Source organism: Lissotriton helveticus, chromosome 3_1 (assembly GCF_964261635.1).
Source record: "Lissotriton helveticus chromosome 3_1, aLisHel1.1, whole genome shotgun sequence".
NCBI classification, from domain to species: domain Eukaryota; kingdom Metazoa; phylum Chordata; class Amphibia; order Caudata; family Salamandridae; genus Lissotriton; species Lissotriton helveticus.
In genome coordinates this window covers 1,677,697,700-1,677,723,592 of record NC_136061.1, presented here as the reverse complement: position 1 = coordinate 1,677,723,592, position 25,893 = coordinate 1,677,697,700, and the positions used below count along the sequence as shown (strand labels likewise).

Here is a 25,893-nt window from a genome sequence, read left to right as displayed (position 1 = left end):
TGAGTTAGACCATTCTGTAAAATCAGATAGGTCAGTTCAGAGGTTTTCTATATACTGTACAGTTTCGTTTCCCCCTCCTCTAGACCTAAAAGACATTTTTTGGGGGTACCTTTAGCGCTTTTACCTACTGGCCAGTTTGTGTCATGAGTATTTCCATTCACTCCAGGCGTGGCTCAGCCCCACGTCCAATTGCATTCCAATGGATACCTACTTGCTCCTTCTGTTCATTTGACTCCGCAGAGGTATCGAGGGCGAGCAGTCAAGGCTTACTCTAACAAGCATTGGCATAGCCAATTGGTCTTGCCTTTGGGACCTTATAAGTGTTTAGCCACGCAACAGTTGATGTTGTTGCACCAAGGATATTGTACTTCATAACTAAATACTTATACGTTTCCTAAGGCGAGACCTATTGGCTATGCCAATGCTTGTTCTAATTGTGGTGAAAGAGATAAATCACCTGAATGTATTGCTTTTGTGCAGGAAAGTGTCCCTTCCAACACAAAATCAATCAGCCCACAACGCTTGCACTCTTGAACCATCGCCCAAGGGTGCCTGCGTCGGTGCATGGAAGCCCAGTTTGCACTGGTGCAGGGGAAATGGACAGGAATTTGGGGTATCTCATTTTTACGGCACATTACAGCCCTTTTGTTTTGATGTAGGGCAGAGCAGCAAGATTCCTGACACCTGTCCTCCCAGTAGAGCAGGTCACACCTTTCAGTTGATTGGATCTGTCCACTCTAATTTAGGCAACCTCTTCGGCCACTGTACCAGAATACTGGAAGAAGTCAAGCGTGGTTCTGCTTCTCAAAACTAAATTACCTGTGACCTCAAAACCCTATCCACATTATTCCTATATTGCTCTTACCAATTCTGATTAAAGTCATCAAAAGAACAATAAATTAACACATTTCACAATATCTTGATGGTAACCATTTCTTGGACTACTCTCAATCTGGTTTTCACCTGCTTCACGGCACAGAAACTGTTCTCATTTCAATAACAGTTGACCTAAGATGTATTTAATAGCAGGGAAATTTCACCGCTCACGTATTACTTGACTTGTCAATGGCATATGATACATATCTCATTCCACTCTGATCAAAGCCCTTTTTGAACTTGGGGATTTGTAATTCAGCACTTAAATAGATGTTATCCTTTCCCTGTAGGAGATAACAGGCAGTCTATCTACTACCTTTCAAATCTAATGTAGTTTAATTCACTTTGGGGGAATCCTACGTGATATTCTACTAGCCCTATGCTGTACAATGTTGACATTACCCTGTCAGCCAAAGTTACTCGTCCCTTTGGTCTTGAAAATATTTCCTATGCAGATGACACTCAGATCATTATTTCCATACTGAGTGATTGCATAAAGATCTAAACAAAATGTTTCTGCTTGTCTGAGATCTGTTGTTTATGAAATGAACTCTCACTGCATTAAACCTAGTGGGGACAAAACAGAGGTTCTTAGGTTTGGCCGAAAAACAACTATTTGGACCAAATCTTGGTGACCAGCAGAAATGGGAATCTCCTAGGCCCTAATTTTCATTGCCAGGAATTTGCATTATTCTTTAACCAACAAGAACTGTGTCTGCCTACTTCATTACAGAGCTTGTAAGACAGTAATGTACTTCTCATAGTCTCTTGGTTGGACTACAAGAACTAGCTCTACCTTGGACTCCCTAATTACCTCTCTCATCACCTTCAGATCATTAAAACTTCTGCAGCCAGACTAGTTCTTGGTTAAACTTCTCATGCTTCATTGTCTTCGCACCTGGCGTGACCTACATTGGCTATCTATCAAGTGTTTCCTCACATTTAAAGCTTTATGTTTAGTACATTGACTAGCCCACAATTGTAGTCCCAGGGTTCTTAAACAGAAATGAAAACCTCCCCTTCGAAGGAATATGAAATGGTGCACTCCGAAAATTTTAGATACCTGCAAATAAGACATGCCCTTTTTGCAAAACTCCCCAGAGGAGTACTGCTCCCTGAGTCCTCTCCATTGGAGGACAGCGTGCTCGATGTTAACCTACCAGAAAAAGCCATGTCGCTCATCTATAAAAAGTTGATAAATAACCCACTGGACCATCTGTGCGCTAAGTGGGACGATGGTGTGGCTGGTCTGGACGTTGATGAATGGTTGGCAGCGATGGCTTCTCCTCGCAAGGTGGCCATCTTTTCCAGGTTGCAATTAGTGTAGCTCAAAATTTTGCATAGATCGTGCCTTACAAGATCAGTCCTGGTCCGAATGGGGTATAGCCTTGAGGAGACTTGTGATAGACGGTGTGGCCAGGTAGGCACATTCATACATACACTTTGGGAATTCACAGCTATTCAAAGATACTGGGCGGGAGTCGTTGGACTCATGGAAGGTGTATTGGGACAACAGATTGATGGCAATATCAAACTAGTGCTTCTGAACACCTGGGGACCAACGGACCTTACCGCCAAAGAGCGCCTGTGGGTTACCTTGAATTTGATGGTAATAAAATGTAACATAGCAAGACTGTGGAAGGCCCAGGAGCCACCCATACTAGTGGATTGGAGCAAAAACATGGACTGGTGCATGGTTACAGAGGAAACAATTTATGTTGCTAGAGGGTGCCCCAACAAGTGGACACAGGTCTGGAATAGCTGAAAACATAAAGGGGTGGGATCTGCAAACCCCCGTTGTCCAAGGAAGATACAATCGCCCAACGACTGAACTCGCTGCAACTGTAGTAAATGTGATTGTTGTGTCTCGTGGGAGGTGCACCTCATCTGGTATTTGTTTGCGGTATCAATATGAAAGTATGTGGTTGTAATGATTATTATCTATTTGTCACACTAGATTTCAAGAAAAGATTTATTAAATAAACATAAACTTCACCTTCGAAGTACAGCTTTCTGGTCTCTATAAGGCAACTACTATCAGAAGTACTCTGAAACATATCTACAATATAACTTTTTCGTCTAATAGTATGTTATTTAAAGCAATACAAGCAGTTTTACCTCAAATAAAACATAGAATAGCAACCTATTATGCTGATTTCAATACTTTACTATTGGACATTTTTTTCAATTTTCCTTTATAGAGTTATAATAATTATATAAAGTGAACATCCAGAAAGAGGAAAAGAAGGTGAGAGAAAGTACAGAATAAAAGAAGCAAGACATTAGAAGAATTTAATAAAAAGCTGAGCAATTAGATAAAAATATAGTTAAGAGGCAACCGTGAAAAAATTGCTTTTATTTTCTAATGAGAAGTATCTGTGCTGTGATTATCATATAAATGAATCAACCAAGTCTGATGCGACTATTTTGAAAAGTCTTTCCAACGCAAAGATATTTGCCTGAAAGCAACAGCTAGAAACAAGTCCAATACATTGACATTAAAAGTAGAGTTGCATTTAGAAAAGACTAATGAAATACAAAACAACTTCTTTGAATGGGGAACATTACGTTGCAAAGTTTAGAAGGATTCAGACCATTCCATGGTCCAAAATTAATTTTAAACATTTACATTAAAAAAATACATATGAAGTAATGTGTCATTTTTACAATTACATGACCAACAATATTTGGGAATATAATTATCCATTTTACAAATATAAAAACCAATAAGAAGGGACCTAAAAAAGAAGGATTGAGTATTATTTATGAAATTAGAATTTTAATTTTAAACAATTTGTGGCAAACTTTGATCCATATTTATAATGCAACTGATTATTCCCAATATACTGATTTTCAGAACACAAACTGAAACCCCATATATTCAATTACTTTTCTGACCTAGTGGGCACGCTGTTTCCCTGTACCCCATTTAGAGCAAGAATGCTCTTAGGAGTTAATCGATGTGCTTTACAAAACTCATGTCACAACAGCAGAATTGTATACTTTTACCCTAAGACGTCTCCCAGTTAAATGAAAGTCTTGGAGAAATTATGAATTACCAGGGGAATTTGACCTAAAAAAACACATTTCAAAGGTAATTCCTAAATTCACAGGGGAATCTCAGGATTCAACCAGCAATCCACGTTAATTCGGCACGCCCAGAGTTAACAAGACCCTCCGTATTGTTAACTCTACTGGTGCAGAATCAAAACTAATATGTCTGGCACACTCATAATGAGGCCCTGGACAGTGAAATGTGCAAAATAGTTGGAACCTAATGTATTGTACATTGTTTTTCCATAGTTGACTTCAACAGCAAAGATTCTGCCTTCTCTATAGGTTGTAAATGTCTAACATGTCCTGATGTATTGCATAGAGAAAGACTGTCACTGTCTAACGCAGAAGACAAGCATATTCTTTAGATATGTCCAACAAATTATAATACAAAAACTACTGACATGTAAGGAAAATAATCCTTACTTCAAACATCAGAAAACCTTATTTTAACATTGCTGCACTGCTCCACAACATGATTACACGTGGAAAACCATAATTTGGATGACACTATTTTATTGTTGCCTATATGTAATTAAAACAATGCACCATGTTTGTGAATTTTAAAGACAAAAACAATAAATAAAAATCCATTAACACTAATGCCATCACATAATGTTTCATAATGATGCATTTGTAGAGATAATTTAGCAGAGTAAAATATTCATGCTTTTCACTTGGTACACTAACTTTAAATATATTTTTTTACCCGCAATGCATGCATCAAATATTCACTGTGAAATCACAATTGCTTCAAGATGGTTTTTTAAAAAAAGCTTTCCATCTTTCTCATCACTGCGGTCTTGTTGTTTTAAAATGTCCAAAAATGCAACTACCCTATCAGATGGAGCTACTTTAAAAAAGTCAACGGTGTGTGTCATGAAATCCAGAAGAAGCTCTCCATCTCTGCTGCCCTGGACATAACATTCAGAAATGTCTATTTCAGATGGTAAAAGGTAATATTCATAGTTAACTCTGTGCTCATCTAGAATTGTCTTCACATCAGAAGAAGTGAGGATTGAGATCGTACCATCCTTGGGACAAAACTGGCCATGTTCCTTCCATAATGTGTCTGATACACTATTTCCTGTGGAGGGGAAAATAAAGATTAAGATACATATTAAGTCATGTTCTATAAAACAATGTTGAAAGCTTGAGGAGAAATTAAAGAGATGCACTGACTAGAAATGTACTTACTCATAATCAGACCCACAGACAGCACTGCTTGTCTGGAAAACCACATGGTAGGATCAAAATTGCTATAACCTAAACCTAAGCTATGAGGTGCAAGGAGAAATATCAATTTCAGAATGGCTCTTCTTCTGATAATCTTTGCTACAATCTGCATCAGTGGGACCTTTTTGACTGTACAGCCTTGCACGTTCCTGAATACCTACCCGAAGAGGATAAAGGCTGATCCCAAAATGTGGACCCAAGTGACTCTCTGATTTGAGGAATTTCTTTTTTTTTTTTAAATTTTTTATTGATGTTGACAGGATGACGGAAAAAGCAAAAGAGCAAAAATCAACAAACATTCATAAGACATTCATGAGTTGTTACAGAAAGAAAACTAGCGAAATTAAATATTTAAAAAACAAATTAGTTATGGTATGTGATCATCTTAATTAAAGTTGCAGTTACATTTTTAATACATGAGAGTTTCACATTTCGGCAGTATAAAAACAAATTCCTGATTTTAATCTATAAAACTACCCCAGATTCTATCGAATTTTTTCAATGATCGTGCTCCCCTGAGATTAGCTAGAGCCAGCTCCATAGCATGTACCTCTGTTACCAATGTCCACCACTTCCAAACCGTCGGAGTATCTAAATCGATCCAAGCCCTAGCTAAAGTTAGTTTAGCACATGAAAACAGTATAGTCGTTAAAGGGGATAGTGGGGATGTGGATAAATTAAAATCTATCAGAACCGAAGCGGCCGTGATGGTGGGCAATGGGATATTTTTTATTCTTAAAACCCTCAGTATATCATCCCAAAAGCTCTTAAGTTTGGGGCATGAGTACAAGATATGAACTAGATTAGCTGCTACAGCCGAACATTTGGGACATTTAGTGCGACTACTAAACGTGGGGTTCGGAGACCATCTAGCGATCCTTTCAGGTGTGTAGTAGAGCATACAGGTCGTTCGATATTGTTGTAGCCTAAGGCTAGATGAACGTACCAGTTTGTTAATGTTAGTAAAAGAATTCTCTATCTGCTTGGGCGTAACATTTAGATTTAATTGTGTGCTCCATTTCAAGGCCAGTTTGTCATTATCATTTGTTTTGAATGTGCTGAATATTCGATAAGCTTCACTGATAGTTGATTTATTCCTATTTGTATAAAGGCATGCCCATATATCGCATTCAGACAAAGTTTGTATCTTTTTTTTGTTAATCAGATAATCGTGAATTTGCATATGTTTAAATCTTGAAGTTTCAGGTAGATCATATATTTGTTTAAGCGTGTTAAAATCTAGAAACCCTTGCCCGCCATATAGGTCCATTAAGGTATTAATCCCTGAAGAAGCCCAGCTGTTGATGGTGGAATCTATGAATATAGCCGGGAGACCTGGGTTGCCCAACAATGGTAATTTTGGGTGGAAAAAGGTTGTTTTACAGAATTTTAATATGTTTTCCCATATTTTAATGATATCTCTAGCAGTCTTGAATCTTACCCTTTTGTAGTAATTCGGGTCGTTAATTCTGAACAAAAAGAATAGTGAATCTTGTTTTAACATAAAATAATGAAAAAAAAGTGTTCTACCCCCATGCAGTAAAGAGCGTATGCGTGTAATAAATGAAGACCAAAAATATAGTTTGAAGTCTGGAGCATTCAACCCTCCCTTATTTATATTGTTTTTCAGCATTTTTAGTGACTTCTGACTTTTTTGTAACCCCAAATAAAGCTACTAAAAATCCCATCTAAGTGTTGGAAGAATTTATTGTTTAATGCCAGTGGAATCGATCGGAATAAATAAACATATTTTGGGAGTATTTTCATTTTTATAAGGTTTATCCTGCTAATCATATTCAGAGGCAGTTTGTTCCATTTTTTCAAAATAAGAGTAGTCTTTTTAGTCAGGTCATTATAGTTTATCTTATTGATGTCTTGTATTCTAGCTGTTAGTTTCACCCCTAAATAAGTGGCCTCTTTACATATCTCAGGGATAGGTGCGATAGGAGAGTAATTGGCTATAACTTGCGTCTTCTGCTGGTTAAGCTTATAGCCTGACACCTTCCCAAATTTCTCAGCCTCAATATATATCCCCTTCAATGCCTTGGCTACATCGGTGGTGTATACTGCAATGTCATCAGCATAAGCTGTCATTTTCAGTTCCTGTGAACTGGAACTAAAAGGAGCAATCAATATTTGGGAGTGAAGGGCAAATAAAAAAGGTTCCAGTGAAAGGGCAAATAAAAGGGGAGAAAGAGGGCACCCCTGCCGGGTCCCCCGCTTTATTGGGAATTCTGATGACGTCAGGCCCCCATAACTAATACAGGCGGTAGGTTTATCGTAGAGCGCTTTTATACCCTTCAGGAAGCTGCCCCCAAAGCCCATTTTAGACAGTACGCACCAGAGATAAGTCCACCCCACCCGGTCGAAAGCCTTTTCAGCATCTAATAGTATCATACCGAGTGGGGTGGATTCAATCTCCGCAATATCAAATGCCGTTATTGCCATATTTACGTGTATCGTTGTGTCTCTCCCTGAGATAAAGCCGTGTTGTTGCGGGTTTACAATTCTAGGCATGTATGGGGCAAGTCTGAGTGCGATGATCTTGGCGAATATTTTGGCATCCGTATTTATTAGAGAGATGGGTCGATATGACCCTCTCTCCTCTTTAGGCTTCCCCTTTTTTAAAAAAAATATTATTTTAGTCCGGTTCCAGGATTTAGGGGTTGTTCCATTTATTCCGATTGATTGGATTACTTCTAAAAGAAGCGGTTCTAGTTCTAGTCTACAGATTTTATACAGTTCTAGAGGTATCGAATCTTCCCCTGCCGCCTTTCCTGCTGGTAATGTATTAATAGCCTGTTGAAGTTCGATCAGTTGTATGTCGTTGGAGAGTGCATCCAAACCTAATATATTCTCTGTATTTACTGTGTAGTTGTTCACATATTCCTTAATTTGGTCTATATTTACGGTACTGTCCGGGGTATATAAGTTTTCGTAATATAACGCAAATTGGTCTAGTATGTCTTGTGGTCGGTTATATACCTTGTTCCCCAGTCCTCGGATGTTAGGAATTAGTGTGTCAGCTCTTTTTTCCGCCACCTTATAGGCTAAAATTCTACCGATCTTGTCTCCGCCCTCATATTGTGCAAATTTAAATTTCTGAATCCTTGCACTATTTTTCCGAATAAGATTAGCTTTTATGTCATTTTTCAGTGCACTAAGTTTTATGTTAATTTCCATTGCCGATGGAGAATTGATCTGTAAGGCTTTAGCTAATAAGTCTTCTTGGTTGGTTATGTTCTCTAGTAGTGTAATCTTATGTTGCTTCTGTTCTGCGTTTTGCCTAAAAACATACGCCTGGGTAAAGCCCCTAATGCTTGCCTTGCAAGCATCCCATACCATACAGCACCCGGTTGAATTCCTATTGATGTTAATAAATTCGTTTATATGAATTTTGAGTTGTGTCACGTAAGTAGTGTCTGAAATTAAATATCTTGGAAAAGAAAATGGCCTAGGTGGTGTCCTGGTACTTAGTGTATCAAATGTCATTATTAGCGCGTTATGGTCAGATGTGATCCGGGGACAGAGGATCATATAACCTGTCCGTAATAGATTATCGCTCACTAGAGCCATGTCTAATCTGCTACACATCTTATGGGGAGCAGAGTAGTACGTATATCCTGGTAAGGTTGGATATAAATACCTCCAAGCGTCTTTAATGTTATGTATCTGACATAAATCTAATATTGATGATCTAGTCCTATGCATCCTTTGATGTACATGAGGTTTAGTTGTATCGATTTTGTAGTCTAGAATGCAATTAAAATCTCCCATTACAATTATCTCCCCCGCCCAATCCAGTAGTTTCACGTTTAGTTGGTCAAAATACTTTGGTTCGTCTGTATTTGAGCCATAAACGGCACATAGGACATATTTAGCGTTTGCATAGCTGATTTGCGCTATAGCCCATCTGCCGTCCTTGTCATGAGCAGTTTGGAGTACTTGTACCCTAAAACGCTTATCCTTGAGTATAGCCACTCCTCTCGTAAAGTTCACAAAAGTGGAACAGACCAGAACATCATACCCTAATTGGTTTAAGATTTTCCTATCTTTCCAAATAATATGAGTTTCTGTTAATAAACAAAAATGGGGGTTATGTAGTTTCAGCTCTTCTGCTACTAGGGGTCTTTTATTTTTGCTATTCAGCCCTGCCACGTTCCAAGCTAAACATTTTATAAAATGCATTTTAGTGCCAGTGAAAATACTACGCCCCTCTTCAGATAGCCATGTAAGAAAGCTAGTTCTCTAAAGCCTCTATAACACAAAATAGTACCATCAGAAACCAATAAAAGGTTACAAACTTTATCGAGTTGATTCCCCCTGTCATCCTGCCAACAATTTTTGCTATACCCCCCCCCTTTCCCTCCCCTTGCCCCCAACCTGCGGAGAAGGGGCCCCACCCCCCTCCCATCCCCCTGGCTCTCTCCCCAGCCGGGGAGGAACCACCCTCCAGTAACTGCCGCCGTTGGTGAGGCAGCACGTGTGGTGACACACCCCTGAGTCGCTCCCGCCCCCCCCACTTTCCATAAGCAAACTTCATAATACAAACTGTGAAAATTGCGTGAGTTTTTTCCCCCACCTTTTTTTTTTTTCCTTCTTCCCCCCCACACGTTTATACCGTGTTTAATCCCCCTCAGCCTCCCTCGTGTACCCAATTCATCAGTAGTGACAATGCTATTATATTGCGTTTTTAGCTCTGGTTAGAGCTAATACTGGAGAGATAGTTCTCTGCCTCTTTTACATCGTTAAAGAAATACGTATGTCCGTTTCTTATAACCTTGAGGCGTGCGGGCTCTTGAAGAAATACTTGCCCTCCGTGAGCCTTGATTGGGTCCATGAGTTTCCGGAGTTGCCACCTCCTATCCATAGTATCCCTACTAAGATCTGAGCGTGCAAAAAACGAGAACTCTCCTACCACGATCGGGGAGTTAGGGCGAGCTCTCTGCCAAACCACTTGTCGTAGAAGGAAGTTGCCAAAATATATGAGAAAAGGGCGAGGGAATTGGTTTCCTTTATTCCTCTGGAACAGGGGCAAGCGATGGGCCCTCTGGATTTGCGAGTCCCAGTCCCAATCTGCTAGGTCTGGGAAGGCCTTCTGAAATACCCCTACTATGTAAGCTCTAGGGTCCGCGCCCTCTGATCTCTCCGGGATACCAAAAAGTCGTAGATTGGATCGTCTTTGTCTATTCTCCAAATCTTCGACCTTTAACTGCAGTGCCTTCAGCTGGTCATCGTGTTTTCCTACTGCTCCTTCGAGTTTGATATTTATTTCCTCCACCTGAACCACCCGTTCCTGTAGCTCTATGGTTTCTTGGGAGACCCCCCCAATTTTAATGGTAAGGTCCTGTAAGGAAGATTGCATCTTGTTGTTATCCTCCCTAAGTTGAAGGTAGTGTTCCTGTGCCTCTGCCCGCTGATTGCTCAATTGTTTGCTCAGAGTGATAAGTATTTCGTCTAGAGAGGAGGTACCAGCTCCGGCTCTTTCTCTAGTTGGGTCAGTAGTTTGGGGGGTTGAGGGAGAACCCACAAATATCTCAGTTGTAGGAGAAGGGCTACCTGCTGCATGATCGTGCAATTGAGTAGATAAATGAGTAGTTGAATGTAGAGCAGTGGAGTCGGTGTTAGAGTGGTTAGTGCTCACCTCATCCGATAAGCTTAATTCCAACCCATTATAAGGCTCCTTCGGCAGCTCTTGGTCTTGGTCTTGGTCTTGGTCTTGTTCTTGCACTTGTCCTTGAGGTTGTTGCCCTTCGGTCTGTTCCGCCAAAGGTAAGTTATCAAGATCAGTTGGAAAGCTATTCTCCGGGGAGATCGTTACTGAAAGGGTGTCTGTAGGGCTCCCGCCAGATAGCCTCAATGTCATAGTTTTAACCAGACCCTTTGTAACAATCCAGCTTCTTAGCGGGCTTTTTTCCAATGTGTGTTTTCTCAAGGGTAGGTTACTACCAGTTTTTAATTTTGGTCGTTTAGAGATAGCACCAGCCCTGTTGCTTTTCTTGAACTTCTGCTTGCCCTTTCCCTTATTCTTTGGGGTCTTGTCTTCTTCAATTTCAGATTCCGCCTCCCAATCCTCATAAGAATCAATCTCATTATCTGTAGGTAACAGAATATGTGCTGGGTTCTCCTCAGTCGCCTCAAGCACCTCAAGTTCGCCCCCATGGACTTCTGTTATATCCTCCAAATTACTTGGGTTAATGCCATTAGGAGGTATCTTTGGTATTAGCTTAGATGGTGACTTGGGGCAGATTTTGTTTGTTTTACTAGCATCGGACTCCATAGTCAGATTCTGTACACTTGAAGAGTCGCTAGAGTCTGCGTCCCTACTTATCTCGGGGCTTATATTTGACTCCGCACCTTGGCAGCTTAGGAGCGTTGTTATTTCTGTTATTCCTTCCCTCTGTTGTATTGGATTGGGGATTGTAGAGATATTCTTTAAGGCTTGTGGGGGTTGTGGGACTATCTCTCCCATCGCCCCCCCGAAGTTGCTGATGCTTTAGCCCCCTTTCTGTCCGCCTTATTCTGCAGCCTAGCTGGAAAAACAGAAGGTCTCAGTACCTGTTTCGATGCGCTGGTGCTGGTGCTGGTGATTTTCCTCTCCCCCGCTGGAGCTGAAGCAGGCGCTTGGGTTAAGGTGCGCACAACCGCCTCGTTGTTCCCATTGTTCTCAGACAGCTCCAAGATCTGCGGGGGGGTAGCCGCTGCCGTCGCTATGGTTGGCACCGTAACTTGGGGTGCATCAGCAGTGGTAGCAGCGGTAGCGGCAGGAGCAGAAGCGGGAAAGAAGATTACCGGGGGTGCTGACGCTGCCGCTGCTGTCATCGCGGCCGCCGCTGTGGCCACCGCCTGTTTGCTGTTCCGGGTCTGTCGTGACGGCAACGGGTTAGGATTTTTAGGGGACATCCTCCGTAGCCAAAGAACACCGGCACTCAGACGCTGGCTGACCGCGGGACCCAACCAGCCGATCCCAGAGCTGCCGACCCGTCCTCGTAGCAGCCGCTGCTGTAGTCGGGTGGTAACCGGGAAAGAAAGCGCCGGCATCAGCTTGTCTTAAATATCAAAGCCGGTCGTCTTCAAAGGGGGTCTCTAGAGATTTAAGGCTCAGAACCGACAAAAATTATCCATAAAGTCGCTCTCTTTGCAAGGTTTAGTGAAGGAGAGCGGAGCTCACGGGTGTGTCAACCAACGCGGATCCTCACTCCGCCATCTTGGATCCGCCTCCCTGATTTGAGGAATTTCTATACCAACCTGCAATCCTATGGATCACACACCTTTTGTCCCCCACTTCATGTGCAAAAGCAAGATGCAGCTACATGATGCTGTGCTATAGCTTTTTCTGATATATTATAAATTAGGCATTGTTAAGGGGGAGACAAATGGTGGCAAGGTGACCCACAGATAGTGCTGCTCCTCTCTCCTGCCAGTCCCGCACCTTGTAGATCCATGGTTGTCTTTTCATCTATGGAAAAAAAAAGTTAGAGGACTGAAGCTAGTTTTTTTCATTTTCAATAGCTTTACTTATTTACTCTCAGTCGGTGACAACAGCAACCATCAGTGTCATGGTTACACCCAGAGGAGCTTCTGTTCCCTAAGCAACCAATGCCAGAGTTGGGACTCAAGCAAACAGAAAGGTGGCAATTTGGCAACATGAATCAGCCCTTGAAGAATGGACAACGGGTGCTTGAGTACCTGTCCAATTGAGCCAGTCTTCCAACCGTTGGCATAACCAATGTCTTGGATTCCCTAGTCAATTCATGCCTCTGTGATGCCATGCAAAATGACTCCAAAACCGGCCCTAAGATGCTTGTTTCCTGTCCAGGGAGGTTTTGGCTTGGCAGTTCGGGCTGGACTGTTCCCATGAGGCACAGGTTCAAGGCTGATTTGCATATGGCCAGGTCTAAACTGGGGTGGCATGGTGAGCAAAAGAATGATGGATTTAACCCAGATCTCTTGACTGGGGTGAATGTTTTGATTTGTTCAGCATTCCGTCCATCAGTTGTGTGTCTTTCGCTTTCTCACTGTAAGTGTGCCAGGTATGCCCAGACGTCGGCCCCAGGCACACTGTGCTACTGGAATCAAGCTATCCTGGCTGAACCAGGGTGAAACCACGAAACCAGTCCTAGGATGCTTGTTTCCAGTCCAGGGAGGACCTGGCTTGGCAGTTTGGGCTGAACTGTTCCCATGAGGCACATGTTCAAGACTAATTTGCATATGGCCAGGTCTAAACAGGGGTGGCATGGGGAGCAAAAGAATGTTGTATTTAACCCAGATCTCTTGACTGGGGGTGAATATTTTGATTTGTTCTGCATTCCGTCCACCAATTGTGTGTCTTTTGTTTTCTCGCTCTAAGTGCGCCAGATATGCCCAGACATGGGTCCTAGGCTCACTGGGGCACTTGAAATAAAGCTATCCTGGCTGAAGAGGGGTGAAACCCCGAAACGGTCCTAGGATGCTTGTTTCCGGTCCATGGAGGCCCTGGCTTGGCAGTTCGGGTTGGATTGCGGCTGCACCCTCTACTGATGTGCCCAGCACCGGAGGAGCAGAGACCATGAGGGAGTCCCAGTGAGTAGGGCTTGCGGAGCCCTGTTTGAAGATGAACCACCAGGCCTCCTGTTGCAGCGGATGGCTGTGCCTTCCCCTGCCCAACCCCCAAAGAGCAGTGAGTGGGACTGGGTTTTGGTTGCTGTAAGGCGGGGGAGCAAGGTGTCGGCTCCCCCACCACCCCCGAGATTGTCTACCGAGACCGGGGGAGGTGTCGTGCACAAGGGGCACTTTGGTTAGGAGTCCCAGTGGAGTGCTACTTTGCACAGATGGTGCCAGTGAGTGTTCTTCCACCCTGCCTTCACCACTGGTTGCGGACAGCTGCAATGTTTGGCACATTCTTTTCATAGAGTCCCAGTGGGGGACTCAGGACACTGTGGTGCCAGTGTTTCATTTGGTCACCGCTGCCTGCCGGACAGTGGACAGCTGCAATGCTTGGGGGCCAGTTCTGTTGTTGAGAAAGGGGTGAGTTGCACCCCACGCCCCAGCGCATCTGCACCCTGTGTTTGCGCTGCATTGGCAGCTGAGCCCTGACTTTGCTAAACATAGGGCATTGGAACCCTAGAAAAGGCCAGTTGGCCTGGGATCAGTTTCTAAGGTGGGCCCTACTGTGTTGTGATGCATAATGAGGGTAATGCCTAAGGTGCTGTGTTACTGTGGTGCCCTGTTTAGGCTTCTGGTGCCTATCGTCTAATGTGGCTATGTTGGTGATTTATTGCCCCATGTCATTTATGTGATGGTTAGGACAAATGTGATTTATGCCATGATTATTGCCTAATGAGTTTGGGCTGCTGAGGTTCTAGTGCTTAATGTGTTTTTGCTGAGGAGGTTTGGGCCTAATATGTTTTATGCTTAATGTGATTTATGCATAATGTGATTTATGTTATGTTGTTATGTTATGAGCTATTGTATAGCATGTGACTCACCCGGGGGCATCTCTGCACTTACCTAGGGGATAACAAGAAGCAAGTCCGGATGAAAATTACTCGAGCGTGAACAGGGTTAAAACAGAAAAGTTTTAAGTTGTTTTCTAAAAACCAAGTAAGATGTGGGTTTATGCGTAATGTTGTGCCTAAAGTCATGCTATGGTATTTTAGGATGGTGTCTAATGCTAATGTGATAATGTGTAGGTCAATATGGTACTAGAAGTTACTAGAGGTGTTTTGTTTTACTTACCTGATCTGAAGGTTCGGACGTGGCCTGATTGGCCTGGTTCTATATATAATCCCCTCTGAATATTGCCTATTGCCAGTTGGCACAGTGTAAATGTGTGATTATGTTTCTAATGTGTTTATGATAATACAAAGGCTATTTTTGATATAACCTTGTGTGGAGTTTCTTTTCTAGTGTGCCTAGTGTGTTGCTGCTGTGTGTGTGTGTTGCACAAACGCTTTACACATTGCCTCTGGGATAAGCCTGACTGCTCGTGCCCAGCTACCAAGGGGGTAAGCAGGGGTTATCTTCAGCATGTAACTCCCTTGCTCTGACTAGAGTGGTCATTTCTGCCTGGCTTAGGCGCCAGTCCTAGCCAACAAAAAATCGTATTTCCAACACATACAGCATGGTATAGCTAATCTTGGGTCCATATCTCCCCATCATCAGTCCACCATACTTGTACTTAGGTCCTTAGGTAGACAGTAGGAATCCGTAATAGGTTAAAATACAAACTGAGCCATTGTGTAGGTGTTTATCTGCACACATTTCACTGTAAAATGTAGGGTTAGAGTCATAGAAATTCAAATTGACCACACACAGTGATTTGAACACAATTCTCTTTTCTATTAGTTCCAATTCAATTGTTTCAAAATTGGTTTGGTGTGGTCAATTTCCCTACATTTTGTTTATTAAACAGGAGGTAAAAGATACCAATATCAGAACAATGTACCACTTCAAGAACATGTAAAGTATTCTTCAACCATATATTGTTTGCCTGGTCCATTGTTCCACGGTAGACTGAAAACAAAAAATGTAATTCTCAGCAACCTTATTATATTAATGTTGCTCCAAATTCCTATTCTCCCAACCAAATTGTCTATCCTACCTCTCTCCTCAAGGACACATGGGTCCAAAGGACTCAAGGTACTCAAGTTATGTTTGTAGACACTGGCTTTTACCACCAGCACAGCTTTATCATTCCAAAGATGCCACTGCAGTGGATTTCTTAACTTCATTCAAGAATGCCTGGGCTGCCTCTCACTGAACGTATACATCAGTCTTGTCATCCCTCATCACCTTCAGGTGAGGCAGAAAGCATAGGGAAGATGTGATGCCTGGCATCATCAGTTATTCAGTAACAGACTACTCACATTTAACTTAGACTATTAAGCTTAGATTTGTGAAAGGAAAGATTCTATTAACAGCAACCTGTAAGGTTGATTTAAACATGTCTGCGGTTTTGAGGATGGCTGCTGCTAAATAGGAGTAACTGAGAATCAAAAGTATAGCCATACTCCTGTTCCTTTTCAAGCACCCTGTGTGTCCAGATGAAAGTCAGTAGGCTATTTTGATCAGTTCTCTGTAGTGGGCCCAGGAGGAGATGTGATCCAATAAGGATTATGCCATTGTCTCAGTCAGTTATGCTATGAGTACCAGCATAGGGAACCCCAGCACTCTAAAATAAGCCATTTACCTTTGATTAAATGTACTCTTCCTTACAGTGCCAACAGGGCTCTGTGCACTCCATTTCTAAACTGCATACAAGCCTCTGAATCCAACTTCAATGGCCCATACTTTCCACCATTTGTTGCAAACAAAAGCCCTTCACTGAGTATACCAGCTTTTTTACTTATTGTGCTGAAGTCTTCAGTCTACACTCGACCACGACCAAGCCTTCTCAACTTTATCAAGTTTCTTGAAGAAAGTGTCTAGGGCAGCCAGCATGCCTTTTGAACCTGGCACCTCATGGCTCACTGTTGGTTCAGCAACATTTTCCTCCCCAGCACCATTCTTATTTTTCTTTTTAGAATTTTTATAATACATGATTTAGTACATGCTCAGTCACACCACTATGAAAAGGTTGCTGTCACCCAATCTAGTCATGTTGACTCAGCCACCTACTGAGAGGGAACTTGCTCTAACCAATGGGGGCAAAGAAAGGTCAGCATGCTCTACTCTAGAGGGCCACTTACAGTTTAGGATAGTGCTGTTTGGACTCAGACTGCCGCAGCCACCTTCCATAGCCAAGACTTAGCTGGGATTGAGGTCTTTTGTTTGCTTACTTGGATGACATAGCACTCTACAATAGCAGCTGGAAGCACCACCTGTTTCACCTCCAGGAAGTGCTCCAGGCTCTGCAACTGGCAGGCAAGACTATTATGGCCAACAAGTTCCAAATAGGACAGGATTCTGTGATGAACATGAGAAACCTCATTGACAGCGGGAAGGTGCAGCCCCTGCAGGCCAAAATACAGACTATCCTGGCCTGGGAGCCCCCAAAAACTCAAACAGAAGTAAGGGCCTTCCTAGGCCTCATTGGATATTACAGGAGGTTTGTTAAGGAATATGGCACCATTGGTGCCCCCTTAACTGAGCTGACTTCCAAGAAGCAGCCCAAGAAGGTTATCTGGATAGAGACCTGTCAGAAAGTCTTTGACAACCTCAAACAGGCCATGTATATAGCACCTGTACTCAAGCCACCTGACTTTTTCCAGGAATCATTGTACAAACTGCAATCACAGAGAATGGTGTAGGGACTTTGTTATCATAGTTAAACAAGGAGGGCCTAGACCAATGTGTAGCCTTCATCAGAATGAGGTTACTTTCCAAGGAACAGAAGTGGAGTGCTATTGTAAGGGAATCATTTGCTGTGGTCTGTGCACTGAAGAAGCAGAGACCATTCTTGTTTGGTACTCATATCCGGGTTCAGACAGACCACATGCCTGATGGGCCCTCTCCTTATTGGGAATGGACTTTATGGTGGAGCACCATCCTGGATCAGATGACTCCAATGCTGATGATCTGTCTAGGTTCCTCTACCTGAGTGATGAGAACTCCCAGGAGGTTGACACATGTTAGACCTGCCTGCCTTAGGGTGGTCTTCCCCCAAATGGTTTGCCATAAACCCCTCGTTTTTGCTGAATTCTTTTTTGTTGGCAATAGGGCTCTAGCACTGGTTAGTAGGGGTAAAGTGCAGAAAGTGCTTGTGCTCTTTCCCGAAAACATGGAAAAATTGGCCTATAACTAGTTTGCACATTTTATTTACTTATACGCCACTAGTAAATGGTCCTGCGTGCACCCAGAGTCTGTAAATTAAATGCTACTAATCGACCCACAACATTCATTGTGCCACCCTAAAGTAGCAATTAAAAACACGTCTCAAGCCTGTAGTGCAGTTTTAAACTGCTATTTCAACCTGGAAAAGGAAAACTTTTGCCAGGCATAAACCTTTCCTATAAATGCATATAGGTCACCCCTATGGTAGGCCCGAAGTCAGAGTGCAAGGTATTTAAAAAGTAGGAGATGTGGGTTTAGGTTTTACATGTCCTTATAGTGAAAAATCCCTAAAGTCATTTTTTTATGAGGTAGGAAAATTATGCTTACACTCAAATTTATTGTAATTTAAAATCTTTTAGGAAAATAACACGTTTGGGAAGTTGGTATTTTCTGTGCCAAACCAGCGTATCTTTCTACCATTCTACTGGGTCACATGACTTTGAATGGCTCTCCTGCTGTGGCATGTGTATTCCTCCTAGACCTGGGAACAAAAGGGACATCGTTTTGACAGGATAGGCCTTTCTGGCAGGATGGCTGGGATGAGTTGTGACCAGCCCTGAATTACACTCCAAAAGACCTCCCTGCAGTTCACATAAAGGATGTGACACAAGCCGGCATAGACATTTGGGAGCCATCAGACATTTGGGGGCCAAAGCTAGGAAGGGCAGTGGAGTAGGCAAGTCACAGCCTCCTATGGAAAGATATGGTGCTGGGGATAAAAAGGTGGCACTCTCAGACCCCCAAATCAGATCACTTATGGACCTGTAAATGACTCAAACGAAGGACTGTCTTGCTGCTCTTATGCTGGAATTACTGCCTTGCTGCTCGGGAAAGAATGGAATTGCTCTTTGAACCAAGGACCACCAGCTCCAGAGAGTTTGCACCCTGCCTGGCTGCTGCTGATGGTTACTGCTGGAGTGAGTCCTATTCCTCAAGTGATGCCCCCACCAGTTTCTGTAGCGTTTGTGTGGTGCTGAAGTGACCATTTCCTAACAGAACCTGGGACTTTTTTTACAGCAAAAACTGCTCTTAGAACCGACAGGAGACCAGGACCTACCTGCACACAGATCCAAAAAGGTGCATTGCCAGTGGGCGTGACATAACCACAGTTACCACTATGTTCTTCTCCGCTGCAGCAAATGCCCTTCAGCTGGACCTCTATATTAGGGTATCCAGCCTCATGAAGCCCTCTTTGGCTATACCTCTAGCTTCGCCCTACTGGAGGAATCTAGCTCCAGGAAAACGTCTAAGTCTAAAGGTAGAAATCTTCACCTGCCTCAATGACAAGTAGCACCCCATCGGCGATAACAATATCCTCGGCATGAATTTCTGATTTCTCCCACTCAGAGCTTTCCCCACTCTGGTCAACAGCTTTACTGAGATCTCTTCCAGTAGCTCCCTGTTGTCCAAAAGACGTCCTCAGATACATCCTGGTACCTTGCCACGTTGAGACTCTAAGAACATTTTTGAAATTTCTTTTCAGTCTCATGGTAAGCAGAGACCGGGCTAAATCCACCCCTTGTGACTTCATCGCAGCTGGCCTTAAATTTTGACTTTAATTCCCGTCTTGCACGACCAGATACACTTTGTGCTTTTTGGCACAAAATTTCACAAAAAATTTTAAAAATCCATAACTCGGGTTCCATTCCTTGGATTTTGTTTATTTGATAACATTTTATTTATTCAATTTTACTTTATTTTGCTAAATTAAGTTGGGATTTTTCTTGTGTTATGTTTTCATATTATTACTCTGTGTGCTGTATAAACACTTTACACATTCCCTTTGGGTCAAGCCAGACAGCTTTTTGTTCCAAGCTACCAGAGGGTTAAGCTCAAGTTAATTTAGTGACTTTTTGTGGTTCGCCCTGTAAACGATTGTGTTTAGTTCCACCCCTATCAACTAATAATCCAATTTCTTACAACCCTGATGCCAAAAAAGGGGTGCTGCTCAGGCCCTCCAACTGCTGTAACACACACCTTGTTCACCCCTCTCTAAAGAAAGGCCTGGGGTCTAAAGAGCCTCCATTGGGCACCTAGACCCAAATCCAAATCGTGTTATAGCATTTGGGGGCCCTTGATCATAGTAAATGAAAATGTATGATTATATGAGTAGTTGTCAGCTTATGTTATTGTCCAGTCATGCTGCAGACTGCTTTTGCTAGATTGAACCTCTCTCTGGATGCCTAGGTACTTTTCTTATATGGCCACATGAAGTGATGACATAATCATGTGATGTGGGAGCAGGGACAAGACTTTATCAAGCAGTACACGTCATAGCAATAATTGATGGTGATCACGAAAGTAAAATGTTTTACATAGTCAAGAAACAACACCAAAGAATGCAAATTAACTGAACATAGCGTTTTAAAATCTTGAGTTCAGTGCCACTCACTAGGTATAGGGAAGGATAAATATTGATTTTGATAAAGAAAGTTATTTAAACAAAATTAAAAATGAAAAGCTGTTGGTAGTTGCTTGACAAAACTACAAAGGGGTGACAAAAGTATTATTGTAATGCTATCAAAAATGTGTATCACTGTCTTCACTCAAAGAGGATGTTACATTTTGAAATAGAAGCTTAACCCAGGACCAGGTGCTATGGGATTCTATGAGGAAGAACAAGAGGGTTAAAATGTTTAGTAGGGAACAAATAATAGACTTCAATTTGAGGGAGGAAACTGACGTGATACATCCTCTAATCTTCTTGCATGTCTTCACTTACATCCTCTTTAAATAATTGCTAATGAGTGCGGGACAAGGCAAATCACAAGTGAAATAAAAATACTAAGTGCAATACATATGAATTAGTGAGGTAAGTAAATATTCAAAAGTTACCCACCTGACGCTACAATGATAAGAAGATTCCCACCTGGTGCCAAGCAATTTCTGAAGTAGTTTATAGTTTTCTTGACATCTTTCACATAATAAAGCACCTAAAAATAAAAATTCAGATATATTAAGAAAAAAGTGCCAAGAACTGTGCTAAGAATATTACCCAATTAACAAAATGCATTTAAAATGTATATTTGTTCCCACTTAAAAGTTCTGAACAAGGAATGTCTACGAGATGTTTACAATAGCAGTATCACTTAGATATGACATTGTGGCACTCATCAATTTTCTGTTTTGGTTCAATGCAATATGTAAGTAATTCTCTGGTATTATCTTTCTTACACCGGAAGAATTGAAGGTCCCGAATGTGTTTACCTTAATTTCTCCTACTTGATGCGCATGAGGTGAGGCTGTGAGAGGGGTACCTGTAAAAATATCAGGACGTTGCTTTACAGAATTAGAAACTACAATTCCTTTGGTGCTGGGTGAGAACTCGTCTGAACTAGAGTTGTGGGTACCTATATACAAGTTATTTCAGAAGCTTGTCATGTGCTACATCAGTGTCCTTATTCTAATTTTTATTAATATAGTTGGCTTCATGGCGAGAGTCTGGTTTGCCTCATTCTGTACCAAATGATTACAGCAGGCTAGATGAGTTTCCCCCAACACTTTGCATTTGGGCATCTTAGGGCTCCTTTCTGGAACCTGTATTGTTCAGTCTGTACAGTAGATCATTGGTAGTCTTCAATAGTCAGTTAAGCATCACTGTGTCCTACTACACATAGGATAATCAGCTATATCCCTTGAGCTAACTGAGACTAAATTTCATGTAACCTAAGCATTTGGTGCTGGGAGCAAATGGGTCAGTATACTAAACTTTTAAAATAAAAATATTTATACCAGAATTCCTTATATTGGTGGGGAGCAACATAATATTCCTATTGACCTCTGGTTGGAGAAGTGTATTCTCAGTGGGGATCAGACCATACTCTAGATATACGATTTATCAAAGCGTTACATACTATACCAATGTACTTAGGGATTCAGAGTAATTTCTACTTTACCTATTACCATTTCAGCTGCTTAACATATTAAAACCATTCCCACGCAGAATGAGTTTAGGACTGCAGTTTGGATTCCAAATATACCACCTTTGCTGGCCTAATAGATTACCTCTTGCTTCGATAAGGGCAGAGCTGCATGTCAATGCCAAGTAAGTTATAGGATCTAGTAAGTGGAGAACACCTACTGAACACATTGTTACTGGGTCTGATATCCAGTGCAGCACAACTCTTGGTTACACACTCTGATAAGTGCTCTGAGACATTATTTTATCATCTGTGACTAGACAACCACATACCCTGCTCCACCTTATGCTACTCTACTACAATAGTCCCACAAACGTCCCCAATCATGGATGAATCTTGAAAACGCTTGACATTTCTGACATCTGTACTTCCCTATATGGGGAATGGAGAGAAGAAACCCCAGCCAACATATCACATGAGGGGTATAGAGTCTACAAACTCCATCCCTGTGGGTTCTGCCTTGGTGCAACAGCTCTGGTGCTACTTAGGTATGCCCAAGTGTCAAAATATTAGACTAACATTGTCTTTTGTGCACCTAACTGAGGAGCTCTGTTAATGTCCCCGTAGATACATTATTCAGTGGCATTGACAAGAGAGCTGAGCATGTCACAGTAGGCCCTTGTGAAACTGTAGGAGATGGTGCTCAAGTTAATCTATGTCTGTATATTGCAGAAGGAAATTCAGCATGCATGCTTCCACATGGATGTTCATTGAGATGCACCAGTCTTGCCAGAACTCTAAATCTGCATCTGTCATTTATGTTCACTCCCTCTTTGATTTTAATTGCTAAGGGAGGCATGGGCCTAAATCAGCAAGATAGATGCTGGACTCTATCAACCACATAATACATGTTTCTTGACCCAACTTCAACAAAATGCCATTTTCGCTGGCTTTAACAGAAACCCATTTTGGAATGATATTTGAACATGAGTGTAGAGTCAAGCTTGCCATCACCAGCAGTGGTGTAGCTAGACTTTTTGCCCGATGGCTGCAGGTTAAGGGGGTGGAGGGTGCTGGTGATTCCTGCACTCGTTTGACGCCCCGTGGAGGCCACAGGTAAGAGTGGGGAGAGGGCTGCCGCTTCCCCCTTGCAATCACCAGAGCGAATTAATGGATCATCAAAGGACTGGTGTAATGTTAGAACCTCAACTGTGCAGGTTAGAAAGGCATTTTCTATTGTTTTGAATGTCCAGAATGTCATGTCAATAGGCAGGGTAGGATGAGTTCATACCCTGAGAGCAGTTCAGGTACTCAAATGCTGATAGAGGAGAAGGTCTGATTGGGCTTATGGACATGATCAGTAGTAGGGGCAACCTTTGCCTCTTACCAGTGACTGGTATTATGCAAAAGTTGAATGTGTTCACCCAAATACACAGGATGGTAAGTACTACAAGAAAGTGGCAACAAGAGTTATGCGACTAATTGAAAATGGTGGGTCAACTGTTGATGCAGGAGTGGGCAGCTTTGATTGAGCGGCACTCCAAATCAGGGAGACTCCTAAGGTGGTGACTAGTTAAACTGCTGATGTGCATGATGTTGAAAGTGCAATAAATAGGATGCTGTGAGAAAGCACAATGTTTGTATGCTCAATAGTGAAAATGAGTGCACAGTTATTGGTGATTCTATTGTTGTACGTATACTGACTTCTTCTGTGTCTTACTAGTAAGATCATCAGGAAATTCACTGGTTATAGTGTGCAGAATGCTGAAGATGTGTCTCCAACGATTGTGCACGGTGTACTGGGGGATAATATCAACCTGTACCCAAGCCATCTGCGTCAGTGTTCCAATTGGACAAAAAAAAGTTTGGACCTGGCATCTGCCCTTCCCCTTATGCTATTTCTTTGCATGCTTCAGAGAATAGACCTAGCGAGGTAACAGTGGTGTCCATAGATTATTGATGGTAGCATGAGCAGTGGTGTATGTCTGCTAGAAGACATACACCACTGCTATACCATGCACCTCTCCTAAAGGTGCATCTGTGAGGAGGAACTGCATATATGACAGTCACGCTGCCCAAGTTCAGTACTATTTGAATACTTTTTCAATTTGAATCCTAATCAGCATGTCAAAACCAAATACCAGTAATATAATAAACTGACTCTCTCAATGAGATGAGATGCAGTTCCCGAATGACTCATACTTCCGCAACATAGTAAATCATTCAAGTTAAAATGAACCCATACCTTCATCCATTGTTCACGCCCAACTTGTGTATAATAGACAGAAGGGTCATCAATTGATGGAGTTTTCTTCGGGTGCCAAAATGCATAGTGGTTATGTTTCTCCTTGAAGGGGGGTCCTTAGTAAATCAATATAAGGAATCACTTGTTTATTGTCATTTTGTGGAGCATGAGGCAGACCTGGGGCAGGTCATCTGTTTTAAAATTATTTCTGTAAAGTACTTGTGGAGGCACTCTAATATCACGCAGCTCGCTTCTTTCCCATTGCATGACATCTCATGCATACTTTATTCCTGTGATCCTAGAATGCTAAATTTAAAGTAAATTAGAAAGGCTGTTGCTGCATTAGTGTAATCAGGCACAGTGGTAATCATTCAAAGCTGACCTCTCCACCTCCGCATGTTGTATGGCAGCCATCATTGAAATTTTTGATCTTGCTTTAAGAAAAAGCATAACAAGATGGCTACTACGTCTGTATGCACACATTTGGTGCCCATCTATGGGACGATAGGCTCCCCGGAGGGGGGATGGGGATTTTTAATTTTGCCAATACTTTTTATTTTTCATTAACAACCATTCCAAAGCGGTAATTTGTTTCTGAAAAGAAAAAATATGGTCCCGTGGCAAATGACGTTTTCTCCATTTGTGCGGGGATCCCTGTGAATTGTCACATTGCTTTTTCCCCCAGTATGTGAGATTCATTGTTATTTGTCATTTAGAAAATATAGATCGGGCCTTTTTAGGGAGGTCATCTTAGTGCCTGAATAGCAAACTGGCGTGGTGGACAAACCGAAGTTTTGATTGACTGCTGGCAGTCAATCATGGTTTTCCTGCTCCTAATGGGGTAGAGGAGCTTCAAGTTTGAATGGACAGCAGAACTGCAGATTTATAATGGTTCTGCCATCCTGTCAAATACTCAATGACCCTGTCCTCTTTATATTTGCTAAAGAAACCTAATTTTAAGAATTTGGCCTGTCAGCTTAATGTGTAGATCACTTTTCTTTGCCAAACCTTGAGTTCTTTATTAATGCGTTCATATACTGTGTGGGTATTTACCTGAATCATGTGAATAAAGTCATATTTGATTTGTTCTTTTTTATCGTCCATTTCACTTTGATATTCTTCAACGGTCCTATTATGCCAGGTGAAATTTATATTTCCAAGATCTGATGATTTAGACACAAGCTCTGAAAGAAAAAAAAAATTGCTTTTAATTTTCTTTAATATTTGTCTTCTCTAAATCATTCTAGAATGTCATCTAACTCATTCCGTATAGTCAGGAGCTTCATAAAAAAGATGTCATACATCAGATAGGAAAGGCTTCAACAGCAATTAAGTATTTCAGGTGAAGGGGCGGTATACCAGAGGCTCTTCACTATAAAGTGTCCTCGTACTAAAGCAGTTTAAGGGGATTAAGGCTTTCTAGTTGAGACATAGAGAAAACAGGTTTATAATAACCCATGACTCTCCAAGCCACTGTAGGAAGAGAGAAAGGATAGGTCTAAGGAAAGAAATTGGATTCCCGATCTCAGGTCAGCAGTTCAGCTGCCTGATACTATAAAAATAGATAACCAGCATGACTCGCGTAGCAGACGCGCGCAGTGGGCGCGCCTAAGGCAAGCCAGCCTGCGTCCGTCCTCTCCTGGACGTCGCCAGGAGCCAGAACCCCTGTAGGTTTCCCATGGATCAGGTAATTAGCTCGGGAGCCCGTCACAGTTATACTAGCCAGGATTTGGCAAGAATTATAGACAGTCAATGTCGGCTCAGTCTTCCTGATGCCAATACATGCATCACACCAACAGAAGTAAAAGGCCCTTTTGCTTTTAGAACCTGTGGCTATCAGAGTATGTTATCCACACTCCAGGAACAACA

The 25,893-nt window shown here is 42.1% G+C and overlaps 1 protein-coding gene across 6 annotated transcripts in view; it reads right to left on the bottom strand.

The window, feature by feature from the left end:
• Positions 1-3,212: 3,212 nt before the first annotated feature.
• The window catches only part of LOC144823717 (histamine N-methyltransferase A-like), a 181,450-nt gene continuing 158,769 nt past the window's right edge, over positions 3,213-25,893 (bottom strand). For all 6 annotated transcript variants that reach the window (XM_078682478.1, XM_078682474.1, XM_078682475.1 and 3 more), the window contains 3 exons: positions 25,078-25,208; positions 20,759-20,852; positions 3,213-5,017 (listed from right to left, as the gene is read on the bottom strand). In XM_078682478.1, coding sequence (XP_078538604.1) covers positions 4,662-5,017; positions 20,759-20,852; positions 25,078-25,208 — 581 coding nt within the window. In that variant the 3' untranslated portion in view covers positions 3,213-4,661. The remainder of the gene's footprint in view (positions 5,018-20,758; positions 20,853-25,077; positions 25,209-25,893) is intronic.